The sequence below is a fragment of the Cervus canadensis genome, chromosome 19, assembly GCF_019320065.1.
Source record: "Cervus canadensis isolate Bull #8, Minnesota chromosome 19, ASM1932006v1, whole genome shotgun sequence".
Classification (NCBI taxonomy): domain Eukaryota; kingdom Metazoa; phylum Chordata; class Mammalia; order Artiodactyla; family Cervidae; genus Cervus; species Cervus canadensis.
The window spans coordinates 7,357,948-7,383,116 of NC_057404.1; the positions used below are offsets into that span (position 1 = coordinate 7,357,948).

Genomic DNA, 25,169 nt, shown 5'->3' on the forward strand with positions numbered 1-25,169 from the left:
ACCAAGACATATAGTTCATGCATAAAAATGGGCTTACGATACCTTAGGGGGATTAAATGGATATGTTTCTGGTATTTTAATCTCTAGTTGATATCTTCCTCCTAAAAAATGGGGAAAACAGAAAGTTAAGAATGTTGCTTGTCTCAAATATGTGAAGCCAAATATAGTGATAGAACTTTTCAAAACATATACTATGTTATATTCAATTACAACAGATTCACTTTAAAGTTGAAACCCAAAAAGGAAACAGACAAAATATTACTAGTTTTTAATATAAAGGTCACATACAGAATACCCATTTTATACAACCGATATTAGCTTATCAGTGAATAATTGGACTAGAGATGGATGAATACATTAAATCTATAGACAATCCAACACCAAAGAATTCACTGGAACAATTAGAGAGTACAGGTTCTATCTGCTTTTGCTTCCTTTAATCCACACTGAAAAAAAGCTGCTAAATAAGACAAAAAAATGGAAAGAAAAAAGGAAAGAAGGAAGGGAAGTATAAAGGCACAGAAGGTACAGAGAATAAAGATACACAGATTATGTCATGAGCTGAAAAAAATCTATATCGAGCTGGTTCTCAAATGTGAAACTGTCCCAAACTTTTATTTGGGACATAAAATACCAATACTTCTCGTTAAAATTTAAAAAACAAAATTCAACAATAAGACAAGAGGTAGGCACAAAGACAAAAACCTACTCTCTTCCTCTAAATAGGTATATAAAATGCAAAACTTTACAAAGAGATTGTTCTAACCAGTAATATATACACAGTAGGCAACATACTGGTATGAAGTTATCTTAAGCAACTAGCAGCTAAACAGGGCATTTTTTTAAAAAAGTTTATCTAGCTTTCCATACTAAGATATTAAAAGGGAGGCTAACTGCCCCTCAGGAAACTCTGAAGGGGGAGTCTTGCACTGGACTTCAGACTGGATTTGAGTCATAACTCTCAAGAAACTTCTAATTCTAAAATTTTATGTTCCATTAACATAGAGTATTTACCATTCCAAAATACAACAAACAAAACTGTGCCAGTGAAATAGTTATATATAAAACTACGCCTTGGATTTGCTTCAAAATAGTGAAGTGATGACTTAGATCAAAGACTAGCCATGAACTGACAGCTATTAACACTGGCTGATGAGTACATGGAAGTTTCTTTATACTCTTTGCCTTCTGTATGTATCTGAAATTTTCCACGGTAAAAAGTAATAAAATACAAGCAGTAACTGTGCACTAGGAACAGTATCGATTTCACACTCGATACACTCAGTCCTCAGCATATCCTGCACTTCTTTCACTCTTAGGAATAAATGAGTGCAGGTCTGAAAATAAAAGAAGCAGTTCACTTGGTACCACTTTCTCTGCCCTTTTTGGTTCCAATTCTTCTTTTCCTGCTTATTCTTTTTAATAGAATCTCAGACTGACTGATACACAAGCAGAACTAGAGGCCTGAGGCACAGAGCACATGACAGCAGTGAAACAGGAAGCAAAGAAGTCAAAGAAACAAAAGGAAAAAACAGGTGAGAGAGCGGGACCTCAGGAAATGTTCGTGTATATAGAGCTAGCTTTCTGTTCAGAGCTATAAATGTTAGCTTCAAATATAGGTAAAATAAATTTGGCCTGAGTAATATGTAGAGTCTTCTCTTTCCTTCCTAGGAACTTTACTTTTTTCTATTAAATTTCAAATTACTGTCTCTATAACTTTTCATATAAGGCTCTTCCTTCCTGAATGTCCAAAACAATCTCTTAGGAGCAGTATGAGAGCCCTGAAATACTACAGAAATAATGCTGGACCCTTGAGTCCCCCAAATTCTATTTCTACTCCATATGCTGTTAGTATGCTCTGTCTCACATTATTGACAACTTCAATATATAATCAATACAGCATTAACTGCAACATTATTTGATATATATCAGAACAACACAACTAAGAGAGCTTTATAATATTCAATAACTACATTACTATCATAACAGCTTTCACTATAAAATATTTACTTCTTGAAGAATAGTTTTTAATATTAAACATCTATTATCTTTAAATTTAACTTAGTCCAAAGGGAAGCTGGGGTAGCAGTGAGATTTTTTTTTAAACATCAAGAATGATTCTGTAAATTTAAAACAGCTCTTAGGGAGAAAGGCTCAAGAACTAAATTGTTCCTTTGCCACTGAGCCATTAAGGCAAAAGAAAATTGAGGTAACATATACAATAACATGGTCATTTTAACTCAATCTGATTACTTTCTACACTACATAAAATAGCTGCCTGATTTCTTAATGATGGCTATTAACAATTTAACATTCCCATGTAAACTTTTGCTTTAGCTATTGAGATTAAAAAAAAAAAAAAAAAACCCTTCAAAATTTAGCAAGAGCCCTGAGATACACATTATCAAAATATTTTATCCCATTCATGTTGCAAAAAAAAGTATCTAAGCTAATGCCATTGCTCAACTGATGTTTTTCTTAAACAAAATGAACTTCTCTTCAATAGTTTTATAAGAATACAATTTAAGTTAATCTACTTCAAATACATATCCAAGAAGCATATTAAAACTAATGTTATCAAACATTAATGTCTCAGTGGCAGCAGCAGAAATAAGCACTTAAAAATGACCAAGCTTGTTTCTAACTAATGAATGTGGTATAGTTATAACTTAATCATCCTGCAAGTAGGTGTGTACTGTCCAATTTTTAAAAACTTCATGTACCTTTATTAAGAGTTGCTAAGAAGGTAACAAACTCTCTGTTTAGTTCAGGAGCTCTCTTGTTTATAAATATCAATTCACCGGAAGAGCTGCAGGGTGATAATGCTACTGCCCTACTATCTTTTAAAAACATACCTAAACAACCTAAAAAAAGCAATTCAAGAATATTTATCATGTATGCTTTCAGAAGAAGTTAGCTTCAGAAGAAGCCAGTATATCATAAGTAACATCTGCTACTAAGGACTAACTTGATTTTTGCAAGATAACTCAAGATCTCTTCTCCATCTAACAACTGTCAAAAGGACTACACGAATATTTTGAATAGCCATTCATGAAAGAATTCAGATGAGGCCTGGCATACACTATAAAAAATTAAGTAAGTCTAGAAATGGCTCATATGAACTATAAAACAAAAAATGAAATTATACCGTTTCAGATTTGGTAGAATGAGCTAATGATATTTTAGGGCCTTTAAAAATTCAAATGAAAACAAATAGTCTAGGACGCTGGATTTTTCTGAAAAACTTTAACTTATTGTTCATTACAGAATTATAGAACCACTACATTCAAAAGAGACATCACCACCACTTCCAACATTCAATCAATCCTGATTTATTCAAGAGTAGAAAGAGATTAGGAAAAAAGGCTTTGGAGTCAAAGGCTATTAGGGACTCAAATCCCAGCTGTGCGCTGAGATGTCTTAAACAGTTACCTAACTTTCCTGAGCTTAAGTTTCCTCATCTATGAAACAGTGATAACCGTACTTACCTCATAAGATATGTTTTAAGGACTGAATGAGCAAAGACACATAAACCTCTAATAAGTAAAAGCTCAATAAATGCTATGACTACAATATTACAGGACTTCTATCAAATATGTGAATGCCTACTACATGCAAGAATCTTGGCTATGCCATATAAACTCAAATATATAATATTATTCACTACTGAAGATCTGCCTAATGAGTGGATAAAAAGCTTACAAAGCTTCTTTCTGTATCTTACCACCCCAATTCCATGGTCTAAAGTATAAAGACTTAATTTGTGAACAGAGTTCAGGAAAACTGCCTCCTTTCTTTACTATGTGCTTGAAATGACCACTTAAAAGCTTTCCTGAATAAAGAAGATTAAATATTTGGAATACAGCCTGTATAAAGACATATGAGTGAATTACATGCTAAATGACAAACAGGGAAGAGGAACTTTGCTTTAAAAAATAAACCTAAGTCAGAAATTTAAGACAAAGTTTGTTACAGATACCATATGAAGGGTAACTGAGAGTTCATGTAAGTTAAAAGGTTTAACATGCTAGATGTAAATTTAATTTTACACTGTTAAATTCTAACATAATATAACCTGTAGCTTAGTTCTACTGAATCTGTTTTGGGAAAAGAAAAAAGTTAGCTAAAATTCAGTAAGAAAATCAGTCTAGCTAAGTATCTGAATTTATTATTTAAAAACTGCTGTATATATCCTTAAGCCAAATGAAGTTACCTTCCATGTAGTTTATAAATGCTTAAGATTATTCTGATTTAGTGTTTCAGATAAGTTCTAATACGCACAATATTTTGATACAGAAAAAAGTACTTGCCTTCATATGGTGTGTCTGGAGGTCCTGCTATTTCTCCTCTTAATTCTGTAAAATTCTCATCTACAAGATCTACTTTAATTTGATTTTTGCTCGTCTTAAAAATAAACAGAAAATAAATGTTAGTTATATCACCAAGGAAAAAACCTATTTTTATTAAAGTATTACCTATAAAAATTTTTTGAAACCCGTTCTTTCATAAGCTTATCTACTCTAGTAAAAATAATATTGTCATCTTCAAGAACGTAATGAGCCAATTTGAAGAATACTTAAAAACACTAACAAAATTTAACTGCAATGTTTTTAATGACATTACACCACTTTGAATAATAGTACAATGTCCTGTTGACTTTATTATAGGAATGCTTAGAGAAAACTAGCTAACACCTATTTTATACCTGCCAAATTCATGTGTATTAGATCCAAAGTGATAATTCTACTCATCTATAGATGAATACTGCCATTTGATACCCTGGGCTACATGGGTTAGAGACAAAAAGAAAATTCAGGGTCATTATAACTCATTTAGGCTATACACGCTCATTTAAATTTCTAGGTGTGTAGATTAACTGAAAATATTACACCATCAAGCAGGATGATGTAAGCCCTAAGCATCTAGTTAATATCCCTTTCCACACAATTTCCTGAAGCCTAAATGTCTCACTAGAATCTTCCAATGCCTTCCTCAATCTGTTTTTCTGCTTAGTTTACTTCAGTGGCAATTACTTACTTTTAAAAACAGATTTTTATATTTATCTACATCTACGATATTTTGTACGTTTCTCAAAGTACTGTCATATCAATCTTATCACTTCAATCTCTCAATGATCTTTAACAATCCATTCTCATAGTAAATAATGATTGTGTCAGAAAACCCTCCAGTGGGATTCACTTCATTGGTCACATGCACTTGCTTGCAAATGGGCTCTCTACTTAGATTTTGTAACCTTCACTAGTATCTTACTGGTCTATTCACCTAACACAATAATCCTCCCCTTTTCTCAATGTTTAAAACCATAATTCCTCAAAATACAGGTTTTGTTTTCATTTTCTTGGTTAGGATTTTTATATTTATCTACATTTAGTTATTTTGTGGGGCTTCCCATATGGTAAAGAATCCATCTGCCAAGCAGGAGACTCAAGTTCGATCCCTGGGTCGGGAAGAGTCCCTGGAGAAGGAAACAGCAACCCACTTCAGTATTCTTGCCTGGGAAATCTCATGGACAGAGAAGCCTGACAGGCTACAATCCCTGGGGTCACAAAGAGTCAGCTACAACTTAGTTACTAAACAACAACTTACTTTGTACTTTACACTTTATACCTAACTGACACATGTACTCTTACAAAAGAGAGCCCCATAAGATTTCAAAAGAAAATTTTTGTTTTTGAACGTACCTCTTAATCTTGCTTACAGGATGGAAAAATTTAAGAATTACTATTTTAAGGTCTTTAACTGCCCCCATCCCAAAAGAAGATACCATCATTTTCACTTCTTCTAAACAATTTAGTTATCGAATGTTAAGTACAGAAAAAAATATAACTTTAAAATCCAAATTTTAAAGATTTTAATGTGACTTTTATCTTATTTTTAGTAAGAATATAGAGTTAAAAATCTTACTTTATGCATTTTAACTAGAATTAGCTTCACAACCATTTCTGCATTTGAGATTAAAGTATTTCATATTTTTCTGAAGATAATCTTACCCCCAAATTAGATTTAATTATAAATACGCATAATAGGGAACTTCCTCCTATGCCCTAAAAAAAAAGTCATTCATTATCATCATTGATATCTGCAGAAAAGGATGAAATGTACAACTTTAGCAATGGTAAAATACTTTGTTGAGTAAGCACAGGAATGAAGAATGTTAAAATGAAAATCAGAGGTATTAGATGTTCACTGACCAATTTAAGAAGCCAAAAGTGTAACTTATAGACATCTATTTTTCTGCCCTAAGACTTCTAAGGAAAACAAGAGTAAATGGATCTTGCAAATCATGAATGCTTTCAAAGCTCTCTATAGCACCCCACACTATCTGCTTCCTCCAAAGAAGTAAATAACCCTAAAACCGCAGGATACTAAAGGACACTCTTTTTTTTGGAGGGGGGGGAGGGTAGAAAGCAGGCACAAATTAGAAAAGTTGCCCTGCAGATTGCCCCAACTGTCTGATCAGTAAAATGCTAAAGAATTATTGTCATGCCTCTGTTCTTATTTCTGTCCTCATTTCCCCCCAAATTATAACTCAAAGAAAAATAGGTCTTTTTTTTTCACTCCAGGGAAAGAAAACTTTGTGTATAAAAATTTACTACAAAAGCTCAAGAAAACACGCCACCATGAAGAATCCCATTGTAAAGAAGGACTCTGTGTTCTAGAGTCGGTTTTTATGGAAATTTAAAGATGAAGATTTTTCACAGCTTAATTTTTATATCATGCCAATTATTCTTGATTACATTCATACTTTAATGCAAACATCCAGTATTTCACAATCCAAAACTCCAAGACCACTGCCCACACAAACCAACTTAAAATCCCACTTTAAGACTCAGAACTATAAGGGAGAAAGATAGAAAATAGCAAAATGACAGACAATATTTTTAAAAATTACAACTTTTGGATTCAGACAGAAAGTTAATTTCCAGTTCTGCCACTTACTTGTGATGTTAATTCAGGTAAGTCACTTACCATCTAACTCTCAATTTTATTATAAAATGAGAATATACTTCAGAATTAAATGAAAATTTCCTGGATAGAAGTAGCACACATACCCTTCCCCTACAAATATTAATTACAAAAACCTTTGATTTCAAGCCCTGTTTTATAAAAATTATTTCATAGGCCTGTTTTCAAACTAAGAATGGAAACTGCAATTTCTAAAAATAACATGTTTCTAAATTTTAATGACCAAAACAACCAAGAGAGGCTGAGGCTTTTGGATAAAACCTTCAAGAATGATGCTATCATTATACATTTTTTCTGAGGACAGCTGGAAGGTGCTTCACTATACTTTCTTCTTCCAACTCATCTAAACCCAGTGGAACCTCTAGTTGTCTTGATGTTTCTGATGTTTCCTTGTGGCTCCAATACATTTCCAACACATAAAAGGAAAAGAGATGAAAAGAAGCCACAGCTCCTAATAAACAATTTTTCAATAAACTATTTTATTGATATAACATGCATGAAGTATGCAAAACAGTACACAATACTGAAGTTAATCTGGAAGTGGTATATAAACAAACATTACTGCTAATGAGCAACAGGGCAGAATTTAAAGCAATTCTGGTAGATTCTCAAAACCAAGTGTCTTGATGAATTGACATCATCAAAATCACAAAATTCTTTCAAATACTTCCTGGGATCTACTACATATTATATCTTAAATGTCAGTGAAACAACTAAGTGACAAAACCAAGCCCTTGCCCACTTGAAGCTTAGTCTCCTGTGAAAAACTAAAAATTGAAAGATTTTATCACAAAAGCACCAAGTATAGAGCTACTTTTGTCTAACCTACTTAAAACTCACTAGCTACCTGACTCTGAGCAAGTTAAATAACCACTCTGAACCTCAGTTTCATCCTCAGTCAACTGCAGATTATAATAGGACCTACCATATACAGTTCATGGGGGAATTTAATGAATACAGTACTAATAATGCCAGCCCAACAGTAAATGTTTAAATGTATAGCAGTCACTTAACACTACAATATGTTGACTTTTGATGATGATGCTGGAGCAGAAAACGTTGAAACTGTACTTTAAAGGGATAATTTATCACAGGAGTCTCTCTTCTCCTTATTCTGGGAAAAGTTTTCTAAAATACAATTTAAATCCAAATTTCAGATAAGCAAATATAATACTAAATGACCCCTGAAGTTACTGATAATTCTCATATGCTATTTAAAAAAGTTAGTTTGTTCCCTAGACAAATCACAATTACCAAAATTCAGGAACACTGCTTATTACTATCATGTAAATAAACATAAAATTCAATGCTTCCTTATTTGTTGGAAATGAGGCTTAAAAAGATTTAATAGTTGCCATTATTTTCTCATAACTTATGTTTTCCCTACTATTCCAGGGCTCAAGAAAAAAAGATTTCTACCTTCTAAGCAATTAAAAACCTGAAGCTAAAAAAAAAAAAAAAAAAAACCTGAAGCTTAGGACATGTCATATTTTCAAAGCAGGGCTGATATGGAAACTAAGAGACCAGAGAAACTAAGAAAAATGGGAAACTGTGGCCATGGGGATGCATTAGTGGTACTTACAAAAAAACAAATTCTAGACCAGGGCTGTCCAACAGAAATATAACATAAACCACAAATGTACTTTTTTCCAGTTTTTCATAAGTGGCTGTATTTTTTTAAATTGAGGTATATAGCTGGTTTACAATGTTGTGTTAGCTTCTGGTACACAGCAAAACCATCCAGCTGTACATACATATTCTTTTTCATATTCTGTCCCACTGTGGCTTATCACAGGATATTTAACATAGTTATTACCTGTGTTAAATGGTAGGACCTTGTTTTATCTTTTTATATGCAACAGCTTGTATCTACTAATCCCAAACTCCCAATTTATCCACCCCCTCTTTTGATAACTGTAAGTTTGTACACTATGTTTGTAAGCCTGTTTTTACTTTGTAAATAAGTTCATTTGCTTTTTTTTTTCGGCCACGTCATGCATGTTATGGGATCTTAGTTCCCCAATCAGGGATTCGACTTGGGTCTCCTCAATGAAAGCATAGAGTCCTAACCACTTGACCACTAGGGAATTCAATATTTGTAACTTTTTTTTTTTTTAAGGTCCCACCTGTAAGTGGTATCAAATGGTATTTCTCTGACTTCATTTAGTATGATAATCTCTAGGTCTATCCATGTTGCTGCAAATGGCATTATATCATTCTTTTAATGGCTGAGTAGTATTCCATCATGTGTGTGTATGTATACATATACGTATCTCGCATCTCTTTTATCCATTCATCTGTTGATGGACATCAAGGCTACTTCCAGGTCTTGCCTATTGTAAACAGTGGGTTGGCTAAAAAGTTCCTTCAGTTTTTAAGTAAAAATAAAAGACATTTTTTATCTTCACCAAGAACTTTATTGAACAATGCATTCATCATTTTGTTTCACTACCTTCTGCCATTTTTCAGGCAGCTTCATAATACCATCTTCCCAAAACTTTTTATCTTTTTGAACAAAAACTTCCAGGTGCTTTCTACAGTCTCAGGGAACTATAATATTTATTAAGAGAATTTTGTGAAGACCAAAATAAATGGAAATCTGAAGGTGAAAGGTCTTGTGAAAATGGCAGATGAATCAGGATTTTCCAGCCAAGCTGTAACAGTTTTTTCCTGGTCAAAGAAACGGACAGCCTTGTGTTAGTCTGATGGAAGACTGTGTGTTTTCTGTTAACTAATTTCAGACACTTCTGTTGAGTGCTGGTTTCAGTTGGTCTCGGTGGGAGAAGTACATGTTGGAATTAATCATTTGGTTTTCCAGAAGGAGCTCATAATAGAAGACTCCCTTTCCAATCCTACCATCTACATCACCTTCTTTGGATGAAGACTGGCCTTTAAATGTGGTTGGTGGTGGTTCGTTTCACCTGCCCCACAATCTGTTTCTGCTTCACATTATTGTACCGTATCCCCTTTCCACCACCCGGCACAATTTGTTTTAAAAACGGAATGTTTTCCTTACAAGTAGAAAATTACATGTGGAAATATGGTCAAGAAATTTTTTTTTGCTTAACTTACGCTATACCCCAAACCAAAGTGATTAATACCATAGCCAAGCTGGTGCAAATGATTTTTAATGCTTGATTTGGGTATTTTGAATATACTGGCTATCTCCAGCCTGGCATAACGTTGGTTATTCTCAATTAATACCTTGATTTGATTGCTACAAACTTCAACTGCTCTACCTGACCATGGAGCACTGGCCAGCAAGAAATCTCCAGCCAGAATCTTTACAAGCCACTTTTAACACATTCAATTAGTCACAGCACCTTCTCCATACACTGAACAAATCTTTTCTTCTTTCAGTTGCATTTTTACCTTTCTTGAATAAAGCACAATATATTGAAAATGTTACTTTTTTCTTCCATCTTCAATATTAAAATGGCTCCACAAAAATTCACCAATTTTGATTTTTTTTAAATGCACAGTGATATGACAACTGTCACAGTACAATCTAAAATGTTTCAAATTTAAGTTAAAGACAGCTAAGCGCTACTAGAGCTGTCTTACAGAAAACTGAACCAAATTTTTGGCCAACCCAACAGTGCTGTTATGAACATGGGGTGCACGGATCTTTTTGTACAATAGTTCTGTCTGGATACATGCCCAGGAATGGGACTGCTAGATCATATGGCATCTCCATTCTCAATTTTTTAAGCAACCTCCATACTGTTTTCCATTGTGGCTGCATCAATTCACACTCACACTAGTAATATAAAGGAGGGTTCCTTTTTCTCCACACCCTCTCCTACAAATTTATAATTTGTAGATTTTTAATGATGGCCAGTTTTAACTGGTGTGAGGTTTTACTTCAGTGTAGTTTTGGTTTGTATTTCTCTTAATAATTAACCATGTTGACCATTCCATGTGCCCACTGGTAATCTGTATGCTTTCTTTAGAGAAATGGCTACTTTAGGATTTCTACCCATTTTTAAAAATTGGGTTTTTTTGTTTTGTTTTGTTACTGAGCTCTTTGTATCTTTTGGAAATTAAGCCCTTGTCAGCTCCATCATTTGCAAATATTTTCTCATAGTCCATAGGTGGCTTTTTTGCTTTCTTTATGGTTTTCTTTGCTATGCAAGCTTCTAAATTTGATCAGTTTCCACTTGTTTATTTTTGCTTTTATTTCTTTTGCCTTTGGGAGACTGACCTAAGAAAACACTGATACAACTTACGTCAGAGAATGTTTTACCTATGTTCTGTTCTAGGAGTTTTATAGTAACGTGTCTTATATTTAAGTCTTTAAGCCATTTTGAGTTTATTTTTGTGTATGGTGTGAGAGTGTTACATAAACGCATTTTTAAACTTTGTAGTAATCACATTAACAAGAGTAAAAGGAAACAGGAGAAATTAACTTTAATATTTACTTCCAACATATTAAAAATTATTTTCACATGCCATTAAAATTTCAGAGACATTTCACATTTTATAATACTAAGTCTTCAAGATTCAGCATCTAATTTACAATTACAAAACATTTCAATTTGGAACAGCTACACTTCAAGTATTCCAAAGCCACATGCGACAGGCAGATTGACAGAAACAGGAAGTAAAATACTGGTTTCTGGGGAAGGATGGGAAAATGAGAAGAACCTATTAATGGGTAATGATTCTTTTGAGGGTGATGAGAATGTTCTGGAATTAGATACTGGTAATAGTTGCACAACCCTGTGAATATACTAAAAATCACTGAATTATACAAAAGAGTAGTTTTTTTTTCCCCTTTTAATTTGAAGGAAAAATTGTCACATATAGCTAGTGGGTACAGTATTAGACAGAGCAGCTCCACAGAACCAGGAAGCAGTAGCCTCTCCAATTACAACAACAGTGTGCCATTAAAATTTTACTTTCTGGACTGTTGTCATCACACTTGACACAATATAGATGCAGAATAACTAAGGTTCTGAACCTATTAGTTTCATGAATATTTACTGAGTACACACTATCTGCAAAGCAAATAGGTACTGGTGGTAAAAGCATCAACAGCAATGTTCTCTAACATAACTTAAAGCCATAAACAAATTTTCATTCTAAGGTATTACACAACAAATTAATTTTTTTTTTACATAATCACAACAGTAAAAGATGTTTATCAGTTTTCACAATCCACAGTCAAAAAATAAATTATATAATTTTTAAAAGAAGTGTAGGATACTAGGAGGGTCATGAAGAAGATTCCCTGAGGAAACCATCATTAAAATTAATTTAGGTAAGGCCAATGACAGCATTTCAGGCGGAAAGTTCATCCTGTAGAAAACAGAGGCAAAGAAGGACTTGGCAAGTTTAGGAACTGAAAAGTCACCAATGTAACTAAAATATACAGAATAAAAGCAGGGGAAAAAAAGAGCAGAAATGAGGAAGGAAAAGTAGGCAACAGCCAGATTATGCAGGGTCATGAAGAACAGTGAGAGAAACAGTTGTGGCATGACAAAAAGGTTTGGGTCTTTTAAAACAACTTGTCTGTAGTGGGAGGGAAATGCCTGGAGAGAGATTAAAGTAGATACACAGAAAAAGGTTAGGAATCCAGCAAGAATTATTAGAAAGTTCACTGAGATGAAGAGAAGTAGCTGAATTAAGAGAGGCAGGAGGTAAAATATATAGGACTCAGTTATTACATATCGCAAGTGTATGATCTTAAGGAGGGAAACAAGGATCACTCTTATGGTTTTGATTTTCCACTGGGTGGATGGTGAAACAACTAAGATGAGGAATCTTGAAATTGAAGGGTCAGAGAGAAAATTAAAAAGGGAAAGAGAGAAGAGAAAATAAAAGAAGAGGAGAGAAAATAAAAAATTCCATTTTAGACATGTTGAAAAAAGATGTCTACAAAAATCCAAAATGTCAAGTAGACAGCTGAAAATTCAGAGTGATCTGGGCTGATGATATGGTGAGCAAGAGGAAAATTCAGGATAATCTGTTATCACTGGCACCAAAGAAAGAAAAATGTTTCAAAGAGTAGCTAATGTTGCTGAGAGATTAATAATAATAATAGCTACTATACCTTATAAGTTGTATCCTGATTTATATGTAATAATTCATTTAATCCTCACAATAATTTCATGTGTCTACCAATAAGGAAACTAAGACACAAAGAGATCACACAAAGCTAATAATCAGCAAAGCCCGGTTTCAAAAGTGATGTAGGAGACACGGCATATACTTTCTATTTCATTATCATCAATTACAGGATGCCACACTGTTTGCCAATTAAAAAAAAAAAATTACACTATGACACAGTTTTTCTCATTTAGAATTTTTACTTTACACAAATTCAAAGAGACTTCATATTTTACATACATCACTCTTAAGACTACATAAAGAAAAATAAGCAAACATTATTTTCTTCACAGTGAAAGCCCTAAACATGTATACACACAATTCTGAAAACACACACAACAAACTGGCAATGGGGCGGGGGGGGGGGGGGGGGTAGGAATGCCTTAGGGCAGGGATACTTCTAAAGAACTATGAATCTGAGATAAATGAGAGGCTATGGTGCTGTTTGAAAAATATTTTAAAGACACACACATACAACTTTTGATACAGAACACTTTTAAAAGCCTGATGGACAGCAGCAGGAAGGTGCTTGCACAGTGAAAAGATAAAAGCACCCATTATACCTGATCATACATGAAAGGTGAGGGAGTGAAGGGCAATGATCAGAACTCTTCCAAACACTGACCATAAAGGAGGAAGTGAGAAAGAAAGCAGTAGTTTGGACAGAGAAAGAGGGCAGAAGGTTGATTTTCTTCACAACACAGCCATTAGGCATTATGTTTAAATGCTCATGGGATAGCTACGGTAGAGGGCTGAGAAATTAAAAATAAGGATGACAGATAATGTAACGAAGAAGGTAGAATTGGCTAGAATGGGTGAACTCCTGAATGAGAATAATAAATACCCAAACTGAAAATCAACTACTCTTAGATCCAGAGACTGGAAGTTACAGGCTCAACCACTGGCTCCAAAATAGAGACAAATGGGCAGAAAAAGAGAATCAAACCAGAACGAAAGATCACAAGCATCTCTGCTTGAACCGTTACCAAAGAATGAAAACCTAAATTATAGTTGACATTGCTGGAGGCACAGTGGGGATAAGTCTGAGAGTGAAAAACTTCCAGAAGACTCTACCACTTTTTTGAAGTTTTACCGCCAGGATTCCTATAAGGTTTTCTGAGAGAAGATCAGAGAAAACTCCTTTCAAGATTCTGGCAAGGGAAGGGAGAAAGAAGCCATTTTTCTCACTGAGAAATAAACCCAGAGTATTCGGTTGTTCCTAACAAGGCCTGCCCTCCTCAAGAGAAACTATTTTGCCAGAGCGTAACATCAACTGGGGTTTTAACAGATCCAACTCATCTGACAGAGGGGGCAGTATCCTCCAGCCCCCTCTAGCCTGACACCTACAGCTACTGCAAATAGTACATACAGCCTAATCGCTAGCCAGATAAACATAAAAGCTCACTCTAAAGGCCTACTTACATGGTTCCTTTTATCAGATACACATGCCTCACTTTCAAGAAGAAAATTACATGGCATACTAAAACACAAAAAAACACAGTTTAAAAAGGCAGAGCAAGCATCAGAACCAGACCCAGATATGGCAGAAGTGTCGGAATTAGACTGGAAATTTAAAACTATGACTAACATGCTAAGTGCTCTAAGAGAAAGAGTTGACAACATCCAAAACAGATAGATAATGTAAGGAGACAGATGGAAACTCTAAGGATCAAAAGTAAATAAATCAAAAATATTGTCTAACCAATAAAAAAATGCTTTTGATAAACTCTTTAGTACCTAAACATGGAGAAAGAATCAGTGAGCTAGAAGAAATGTCAATAAATGTCCACAACTGAAATAAGAGTAATGGGAATACCAGAAGGAGAAGAAAAGAAGAAATATTTGAAGCAGTAATAACTGAGATTTCCCCTAAATTAACGATAGACACCAAATCACAGATTCAGGAAACACAAGAGTTCAAACCAAGCTAAATCTCCCCCAAATCGATACCAAAGTGTGTTGTTGTGGTTGGTTAGTCGCTAAGTCGTGTCCAACTCTTTGAGACACCACGGACTGTAGCCCACCAGGCTCCTCTGTCCATGGGATTTCCAAGGCAGGAATAACATTCAAACTGAAGAAAATCAAAACAAAACACCTTGAAAGAAGCGAAAGGGAAAAAGGCACCTTGCCTACAGAGGACTGCTCTACATTAGACTTCTCTTTAGAATTCATGAAAACTACATGAAAACACTGATATATTTCAAATGTTTAAAAAAAAAAGCCCCCTAAAATTCAGCACCCATTTATGATAAAAACTCTTCAAAAAATGGGCATGGGCATAGAAGGAACCTATCTCAACATAATAAAGGCCCTATACAACAAACCCACAGCAAGCAAACATTATTCTCAACAGTGAAAAACTGAAAGCATTCCCTCTAAGATCAGTGAACAAGACAAGGGTGTCAACTCTCACCACTATTATTCAGCATAAGTTTGGAAGTCCTAGCTATGGCAATCAGAGAAGAAAAAGAATTAAAAGGAATCCAGATTGGAAAAGAACAAGTAAAATTCTCACTGTACACAGATGACATGACACTATACACAGAAAACCCTAAAGATACTATCACAAATTTATTAGAGCTAATCAGTGATTTTAGTAAAGTCACAGGTTACAAAATCAATACACAGAAAGCACTTGCATTTCTATACATTAACAATAAACAATCAGAAAGAGAAATTAAGGAATCAATCCCATTTACCATCACAACAAAAAGAACAAAATACCTAAGAATAAACCTACCTAATGAGACAAAAGTGCTGTATACAGAAAACTATAAGACACTGATGAAAGAAATCAAAGATAACTTAAACAGGGGGAGATATTCCATGTTCCTGGGTAGGAAGAATCAATACTGTGAATATGACTATACTACCAAATGTAACCTACAGATTCAATGCAATCCCTATCAAACTACTAATGGCACTTTTCACAGAACCAGAACAAAAAATTTCACAATTCGTATGGAAACACAAAAGACCCCAAATAGCCAAGGCAATTTTGAGAAAGAAGAATGGAACTGGAGGAATCAACGTCCCTAACTTCAGACTATACTACAAAGCTACAGTCAATCCAGGTAGTATGGTACTGGCACAAAAACGGAAATACAAACCAAAGGAACAAGACAGAAAGCCCAGACATAAACCCATTCACCTATGGGCACCTTATCTTTGACAAAGGAGGCAAGAATATATGATGGGGAAAAGATAGGCTCTTCAAATAAGTGGTGCTGGGAGAACTGGACAGTCACATGTAAAAGGATGAAACTAGAACACTTCCTAACACCACACACAAAGATACACTCAAAATGGACTAAAGCCCTAAATGTAAGACCAGAAACTATAAACCTCTTAGAGAAAACATAGGCAGAACACTATATGACATAAACCACAGCAAGATCCTCTATGACCCAAACAGAGTAATGGAAATAAAAACAAAAATAAGTGGGACAGAACCAAACATAAAAGCTTTTGCGTAGCAAAGAAAACTATAAACAAGGTGAAAAGACAACCCTCAGACTGGCAGAAAATAATAGCAAATGAAACAACTGACAAAGGATTAATTTCCAAATTATACAAGCAGCTCATACCACAAACAACCCAATCAAAAGTCAGGCAAAAGACCTAAAGAGATATTTCTCCAAAGAAGACATATACATGGCTAACAGACACATGAAAAGATACTCAATATCGCTCATTGCTCATCGCTCAGAGAAATGCAGATCAAAACTACAATGAGATATTATTACCTCACCCTGGTCAGAATGACCATCATCAAAAAATTCACAAATGATAAACGCTGGAGACGGTGTGGAGAAAACGGAACTCTCTTGCACTGTTGGTGGGCATGTCAACTGATACAGCCACCATGAAAGACACCATGTAGACTCCTCAAAAAAACTGGGAGTAGAAGTACCATATGACCCAGCAATCCCACTACCAGGCATATACCTTAAGGAATTCAAAATTCAAAAAGGGACATGTACCTCAGTGCTCACTGCAGTACTAGGACAACAGCTAGGACATGGAAGCAACCTAGATGTCCATCATGAGATGAATGGATAAAGAAACTGTTGTACATAAGTAAAATGGAATATTAGTCATAAAAAAGAACGCATCTGAGTCAGTTCTAATGAGGAGGATGAACCTAGAGCCTATTATACAGACTGCAGTAAGATAGAGGGGAAAAAAAAGAAACAACAAATACCATACAGGGAATCTAGAAAGATGGCCCTGATGAACCCATATACAGGGCAGCAATGGAGACACAGACACAGAAAGCAGACCTATGGATACAGGAGGGGAGTGGAGGAAGAAGAGAGTGGGATGAGTGAAGATAATAACACGGAAGCACACACACTTCCACATGTAGAACAGACAGCTAATGAGAATTTGCTCTATGACTCAGGAAGTCTAACCAGGGCTCTGTAACAACCTGGAGGCGGCACGGGGTGGGAGGTGGGGGGAAGGTCACGGGCGGGGGACACATGTGTACACATGACTGGCTCATGTTGATGTATGAGGCGGCCAACACAATATTGTGAAGCAATTATGCTCCAACTAAAAACAAATTTTTAAAAAGAAAAAAGTCCCACAAACCTAGATTTTAATATACAACAAAATTATCCCTCAGAAATCAAGAATAAAGACATTTCAGGCAAACAAAAAATTGAGGGAATCTGTTGCCAGCAGACCTGCTTTGCAAGAAATGTTACAAGAAATTTTTCAGAAAGAAGGGTAATGATATAGATCATAAACTTTAAATGTAGATAAAGAAAGGAACAGCATTACGAAAGGAATAAATGAAGATAAAATAAAACATGTACTACCTATGAAGTAATGTAATGTTATTTGGAAGAGCACTTTTTTTTTGGCTGTGCCACACAGCTTGTGGGATCTTAAGTTCCCCACCAGGGATGGAACCCAGGACCCTGGCAATGGAAGCATGGAGTCCTAATCACTGGACCACCAGGGATTTTCCAGGAGGACACTTTTAAGCAAGTGTATACGGCACATTCAACGGTAACTACTAGAAAAGCTTCTTTTAAAAAGCACAATTGCTATGCTAAGAAGAAAAAAGCCAGAATCATATAAAATAATCAAGTAAAGCAAGGTAAGGCAGAAAAGAATGGAAGGTGAAAGAACAAGGCAAGGAGCAGAAAACCATTTAAAAAATACGGTAGGCACTAATCGAATAGAATAAATGATAATCTTAAATGTCAATGGTATAAATATAATAATACAATATACTACTGAAGTGGATAAAAAAAGATTCAACTTTATGTTGTCCGTAAAAATCGCACTTTAAATACAGACACAGCTACAATAGCAATAAAGGGAAGAAAAAAACTGAAAGTCGAAAAAACACAAAAGAAAAGCTCTGCGACACAGAATTGTCACAGACCTCTTGAATATGACACCAAAACATAGGCAACAAAAGTAAAAATAAAATGGATTACATCAAGATGAGAAACTTCTGTGTATCAAAGGATACAATCAACAGAGTGAAAAGGCAAACTGTGGAATGGGAGAAAATATTTGCAAATCATATAAATGACAAGTCATTAATATCCAAAATACACAAAGAGCTCTTGAACTCAACAACCAGAAACAAACCACCTATTTTAAAAATGGGCAAAGAACTTGAACAGATTATTTCTTCACACAATATACAAATGGTCATCAAGCAAATAAAGAGGCTCAACATCACTGTGTAGTTACCATTAGGAAAATGCAAATCAAAATCACGAGATAACCACTTCACATCCACTGAGATGGCTACTATGAAATAAAAATGGAAATAACAAGAGTTGGCAAGGATGTGGAGAAATTGGAACACTGAGCACTGCTGGCAGGAATATAAAATGGTGCAGCCACAATGGAAAACAGTATGGTTCATCAAAAAATTGAAAACAAAATTGCCATGTGATCCAGCAATTCCACTTCTGGGTATATACTCATGAGAAATGAGACAGAGTCTCAAATAAGAAAATCTGCATGCTCTTGTTCATGACAGCATTATTCAAAAAACCAAAAGGTAGAAGCTACCTGTCTATTGGTGGATGAACAGATAAACAAAATGTGGTCTATACATACAATGGAATATTATCCAGCTCTAAAAAAAGGAAGGAAATCTGACACATGCTACAACATGGATGCACCTTGAGGACATCATGCTAAGTGAAATCCATCACAGAAAAATAAATATTGTATGACTTTACTTAGAGTCAGAAAGTAAAATAGTAATTGCCCAGGCTAGGGACAGAGAGGAAAAAGGAGTTATTGTCCACTGGGTACAGAGTTTCAGTTTTGCTCCATGAAAATATTCTGAAGACTGGATACACAGCAATGTGAATGGTTAAGATAGTAACTTTTGTGTGTATTTTATCACAATTTGGGGGGAGAAAAATTAAAGAATGGAGAAAAGTATACTATGTTAACACTAATCAAAGAAAGCTGTAGTCATTTTAATTTCAGATAAGTTCAAAGCAAGGAAAATTACCAGAGGGACATCACATAATGATGAACAGGTCAATTATCCAATATAATGTTAAAAATACTTAAATTGGGAAATTCTCTGGTAGCCCACTGGTTAGGACTTAAGTGTATTCACTGCCAGGCCCCAGGTTTGAAATCTGGTCAGGGAACTAAGATTCTGTAAAACTCAAGGTGTGGCAAAAAAATAAAATAAAAAAAAACTTAAACTGTATGAGCACAAGAGAATTTCAAAATACATGGGGCAAAAGCAATAGAACCTTAGAAGGAAAAACAGATGAGTCCAGTGTTATAGCCAGAGACTTCAACATTCCAGCATCAGTATCTGACAGAACCAGCAGGCAGAAAAACAAAAACAGAGGTGAACTAATCAACACCAACAATCAAACTGGGTCTGTTATAATTGATATTTATAGACTACTTCATCCAACAAAGGGCAAGATTCACATTCTTCTCAAGGTCACAAAGAATATTCATCAGGCAGACATATCTGGTGCCATAAAACACACCTTACAAATTCAAAAGAAGAGAAACTATACAAAAATTGCTTTCAGAACACAACAGAAATAAACTAGAAATCAATGACAGAAAGACAGCAAGAAAACCTCAAAATACTAAACAGAGTTCTAAATAATACATGGGTGAAATAAGACAAACTAAGAGAAATTTTAAAATATTTTGAAATTAAAACCAACCAAAGCAAAAGCAGGTCCTTTGAAAAATCAAGTAAATTGATAGGTCTCTAATGCTGCTGCTGCTAAGTCACTTCAGTCGTGTCCAACTGTGAGACGCCATAGACGGCAGCCCACCAGGCTCCCCCGTCCCTGGGATTCTCCAGGCAAGAGCACTGGAGTGGGTTGCCATTTCCTTCTCCAATGCATGAAAGTGAAAAGTAAAAGTAAATTCACTCAGTCATGTCCAACTCTTAGCGACCCCATGGACTGCAGCCTACCAGGCTCCTCCGTCCATGGGATTTTCCAGGTAAGAGTACTGGAGATAGGTCTCTACACAGGTTAAAAAATAGCAAAAGGCAAGACACAAATTATTAAATATCAGAAATGAAAGAAGCTGCCTCTACTAATCCCATGGACATCAAAGGAATAAAAGAGTATTACAAATGACTATGCTCACGAATTTGATAACCTAGATGTAGTGGATTGATTCCCTAAAAGACAATCTGTTAAAACTTGGAAAGACAAGTAGACACTCTGAATAGGACTATATCAATTAAGAAGGCTGAATTAATAGTAATTTTTCAAAACAAACAACGCCAGGCCCAGATGTGTCAATGATGAATTCTACCAAACATTTAAGGAAGAGATTCTCTACAATCTCTTTCACAGAATAGTGGTAAAAGGACCATTCCGAATTCATTCTGTGAGGCCAGCATTACCCTAATACTAAAAGGAGACAAACACAGACAAAAGGAAAACTACAGACCAGCATCTCTCATGAACAAGGATGTAAAAATTGTCAACAAAATATTAGCAAACTGACTCCAACAATATATAAAAATAATTATATACAACCAAGTGAGACTTAATCCAGGTATACAAGCCTGGTTCAACATTCAAAAATCAGTTACTGTAACCCATACCATTTAACAGGCTAAAAAAGAAAAACCAGATGACCATATCAAAAGCTGCAGGAAAATCATCTGATAAAATCCAACACTTGCTCTTTGAAGAGGACGCGGTCGCCGCGGCAGCGGAGCTCAGTGCCGCCCGCTCTTGTTCCTGACTCACCGCTGTTCGCTCTCGCCGAGGAACAAGTCGGTCAGGAAGCCGCGCCGCAGCCAGGGCCTTTAAAGACACCGGCAAGACTCCCGTGGAGCCAGAGGTGGCCATTCACCGGATTAGGATCACCCTCACCAGCCGCAACGTCACGTCTCTCGAGAAGGTGTGTGCTGACTTGATCAGAGGCGCGAAGGAAAAGAATCTCAAAGTGAAAGGACCAGTTCCGATGCCTACCAAGACTCTGAGAATAACTACAAGGAAAACTCCTCGTGGTGAAGGTTCTAAGACTTGGGATCGATTCCAAATGAGGATCCACAAGCGACTCATTGACCTGCACAGCCCTTCTGAAATTGTCAAGCAGATCACTTCCATCAGTATTGAGCCAGGGGTGGAGGTGGAAGTCACTACTGCCGATGCCTAAATCAATCTTTTTAATAAATCAATAATCAGTAAAAAAAAAAAAAAAAAAACAACCAACAACACTCATTCACAATAAAAACTCTCAATAAGTAAAAAATAGAGTGGAACTTTCTCAACTTGATAAACAACATCTGCAAAAAACCTACAGCTATCATACTGATTTGGTGAGAAACTCAACACTTTCCCACTAGGATCAGGATATGCCGTCTCATCACCTGTCAGCATCATCCTTGAAGCTCAATCCAGCGCAATAAGACAATAAATAGTGTACATATTGGGAAGGAAAAAATACAACTGTTTGTGGGTGAAATCATCATCTATGCAGGAAATTTGAAAGAACTGACAAAATAATTCCTAGAACAAGTTAGTGATGATAGCAAAGTTGCAGGGCACAAGGTTAACATACAAAAGTCAATAGCTGTCCTATATATGGGGAGTGAACAAACAGAATTTGAAATTAAAAACATAATACCACTTATATTAACACCAAAAATAAATAAAAATAAATACATATAAAACTAATAATATATGAAAAAGAACTGTATGAGGAAAACCACAAAACTCTGATGAATGATATCAAAGAAAAACCAAAAAGTGAAGGACTGATACTACTCAAGACTTACTATAAAGCTACAGACCTCAAGAAAATGTAGTATTGACCAATGAATTAACAAATAAATCAACGGAACAGAATAACCCAGAAATAGACCAATGTAAATATACTCAACTGATCTTTGACAAAAGAGCAAAGGCAGTACAATGGAGCAAAGGCAGTCTTCAATAACAATGCTGAAACAATTAGATACACAAACACAGGGAGATCTCTGGTGGCTAAGAGGTTAGGATTCCAGGCTTTCTCTGCTGAGACTGGGGTTCAAAGCCTGGTCTGGGGACTGAAATCCCGCAAGCCATGTGGCCAAAACAAAGCACCCTAGACACAGACCTTACATCCTACATGAAAATTAACTCAAAATGGATCACAAATATAAATGCAAGATATAAAAGATATAAAAGCTCCCGAAAAGATAACATGGGAGAAAACCTAAAAACCATGGGAGTGACTGGGGTTTTTTTTTAAGATACAACACCAAAGGCACAATTCATCAAAGAAATGACTGATAAGTAAGACTTCATTAAAGTAAAAAACTAAAACTTTTCTGCATAAGAGAAGATCAAGGGAGTGAAGACTAGACTGGGAGACAATACCTGCACAAAAAGTATCTGGTAAAAAGGACTGTTTGAGCAAGCTTTGGGAGTTGGTGATGGACAGGGAAGCCTGGAGAGCTGCAGTTCATGGGGTCGCAGAGGCGGACACAACCGAGCGACTGAACTGACTGAAAGGACTGTTATCCAAAATACACAGAGAACTCCTACACTTCAGTTAAAAAAAAAAAATTAAAAATGGGTCAAAGACCTAAACAGACACCTCAACAAAGATGACACACAGACAACAAGCATACGAAAAGACATGCCAGTCAAGTCACAGGGAAATGCAAACTAAAATGGGATATCACTATACACTTATTAGAATGGCCCAAATCCAACACACTTACAAGAGCAAATGCTAACAAGGCTTGTGGAGCAACAGGTTCTCTTATCCACTGCTCGTAGGAATACAAAATTATGCAGATACTTTGGAAACAAGTTTGGCAGTTTCTCAAAAAACTAAACATAGTCTTCACATAATGTTATCTGGCAATAACACTACTTGGTATTTACCAAAAGGATCTGAAAACTTATGTCCGCACAAAAACCTGTAAGCAGATGTTTATAGCAGGTTTATTCATGACTGCCAAAACGTGGAAGCCAACGAGATGCCCTTTAGCAACTGAATGAGTAAGTATTACAACTAGACAATAAAACATTATACAGCATAAAAATCGTTATCAAGCCATGAGGAGATATGGCGAAAACTTAAACACGTAAATGGAGAAAACTTAAAACTAACTGAAACAGGCCAATCTGAAAAGGCTATATATTGTAAAATCCCAACTCTTTAACATTTTGGAAAATCAAACGTATGAAGACAGTTGAAAAATCAGTGGCTGGAAGGGGTCTGGGAGAGGTAGGGACGAACAGGCAGAGCACAGGGGATTTTTAGGGCAGTGAAAATATACTGTATGACACTATAATGATAAATACATGTCATTATACATTTGTCCAAACAGAGTAAACACCACTAACAGTGAACCCGAAGGTAAACTATGAACTTTGGGTGATTATGATGTATCAATGTAGATTCATCCAAATGTACATACATGTTGGTAGGGGATGTTGATAATAAGGGAGGCTATGCACATGTGGAGGCAGGAGGTTTATGCTAAATCTCTGTATGTTTCTATTTTGTGTGAACCTAAGACTAATATTTTTTTTAAGTGTTTAAGTTAAAAAAATGAATACTAAATAAACATTCAAAAGTGTTCATGAATGTAAAGAAAAAAAAAACAGAAGCTGAACTGTGATTACCAACTACAAAAATTTGCAGAATAAAAACTAAAAAGATAGCAAAAATGAAAGAGTCTTTGCGTGTTTTCGAGACAACTGAAGAAATCTGAATATGGACTTTATTACAAGATATCAAGATGTTTTGGTTAATTTGTTAGAAGTAATACTGGTACTTCTGTGTAAGAAAATGTTTTTAAATATATTAAAACAAAAAAGATATTAACATAAGCTGAGAATATGGAAGACATTTATACATGAGGCTAAAAAGGTAAGATATGCTTTAAAATTTAAAAGCTACATATGCTTTAAAATTCCTGAATAAAGAAAATGCAAGATGAAAATTATCCTTGAATCACTTAAGTATTTTCAAGACCTGAAGGATCTGAAACTATCACACAATTACCATATCTGCAGACACAATAGGCTTCAAATACAAAGTTTGAGAGACAAGAATACTAGAATATTAACTGATAAATAACATATTAATATATCTAAACAACTAGAAATTTCAAATGTGTCACTATATATGTATTAAAAACAAAAGCCAGTAGCCATTACCTATCATCTAAAAAGCACTGAGAAACAACAAGCACATCAAAAATAATGTAATATTTATTTGGCTAGCATAAAAAAACAAGCAGAAATACAAAACGTAAATAAATATAATTTTAATCATAGGCCTCAACACTTCCTTGCAGGTAAACTAATTAAAAAAAACTCATCAAACATATTGCTGCTGTTGTTTAGTCACTAAGCTGTTATCCAACTCTTTTGCTACCCTACCCACATGGACTGTAACCTGCCAGGTTCCTCTGTCCACGGGATTTCCCAAGCAAGAACAACGGAGTGGGTTGCCATTTCCTTCTCCAGGGAATTTCTCGACCTAGGTATCGAACCTGAGTCTCCCGCATTGGCAGGCAGATTCTTTACCACTGAGCCACCAGTGAAGCCCTAAAAAACTTCTAATGTTGTCTGTAC

The 25,169-nt window shown here is 35.3% G+C and overlaps 2 protein-coding genes across 5 annotated transcripts in view; one reads left to right on the forward strand and one right to left on the reverse strand.

Moving 5' to 3' along the window:
- Nucleotides 1–25,169, reverse strand: part of UBE2K (ubiquitin conjugating enzyme E2 K) — a 73,483-nt gene that overhangs the window by 27,657 nt on the left and 20,657 nt on the right. For 2 of the 4 annotated variants that reach the window (XM_043438203.1, XM_043438201.1), the window contains exons 2-3: nt 4,311–4,404; nt 43–101 (exon numbers count right to left, since the gene is read on the reverse strand). The exons of 1 other annotated variant lie outside the window; for it this stretch is intronic. In XM_043438203.1, the coding sequence (XP_043294138.1) occupies nt 43–101; nt 4,311–4,404 (153 nt within the window). The remainder of the gene's footprint in view (nt 1–42; nt 102–4,310; nt 4,405–25,169) is intronic. One more of the 4 variants, XM_043438205.1, reaches the window with a different exon arrangement.
- Nucleotides 21,331–21,747, forward strand: LOC122422260 (40S ribosomal protein S20-like; the record flags this gene model as incomplete). The annotated part of the gene is made up of 1 exon (XM_043438619.1): nt 21,331–21,747. A coding segment is annotated over one exon (417 nt), but the record flags the coding sequence as incomplete, so codon positions are not given.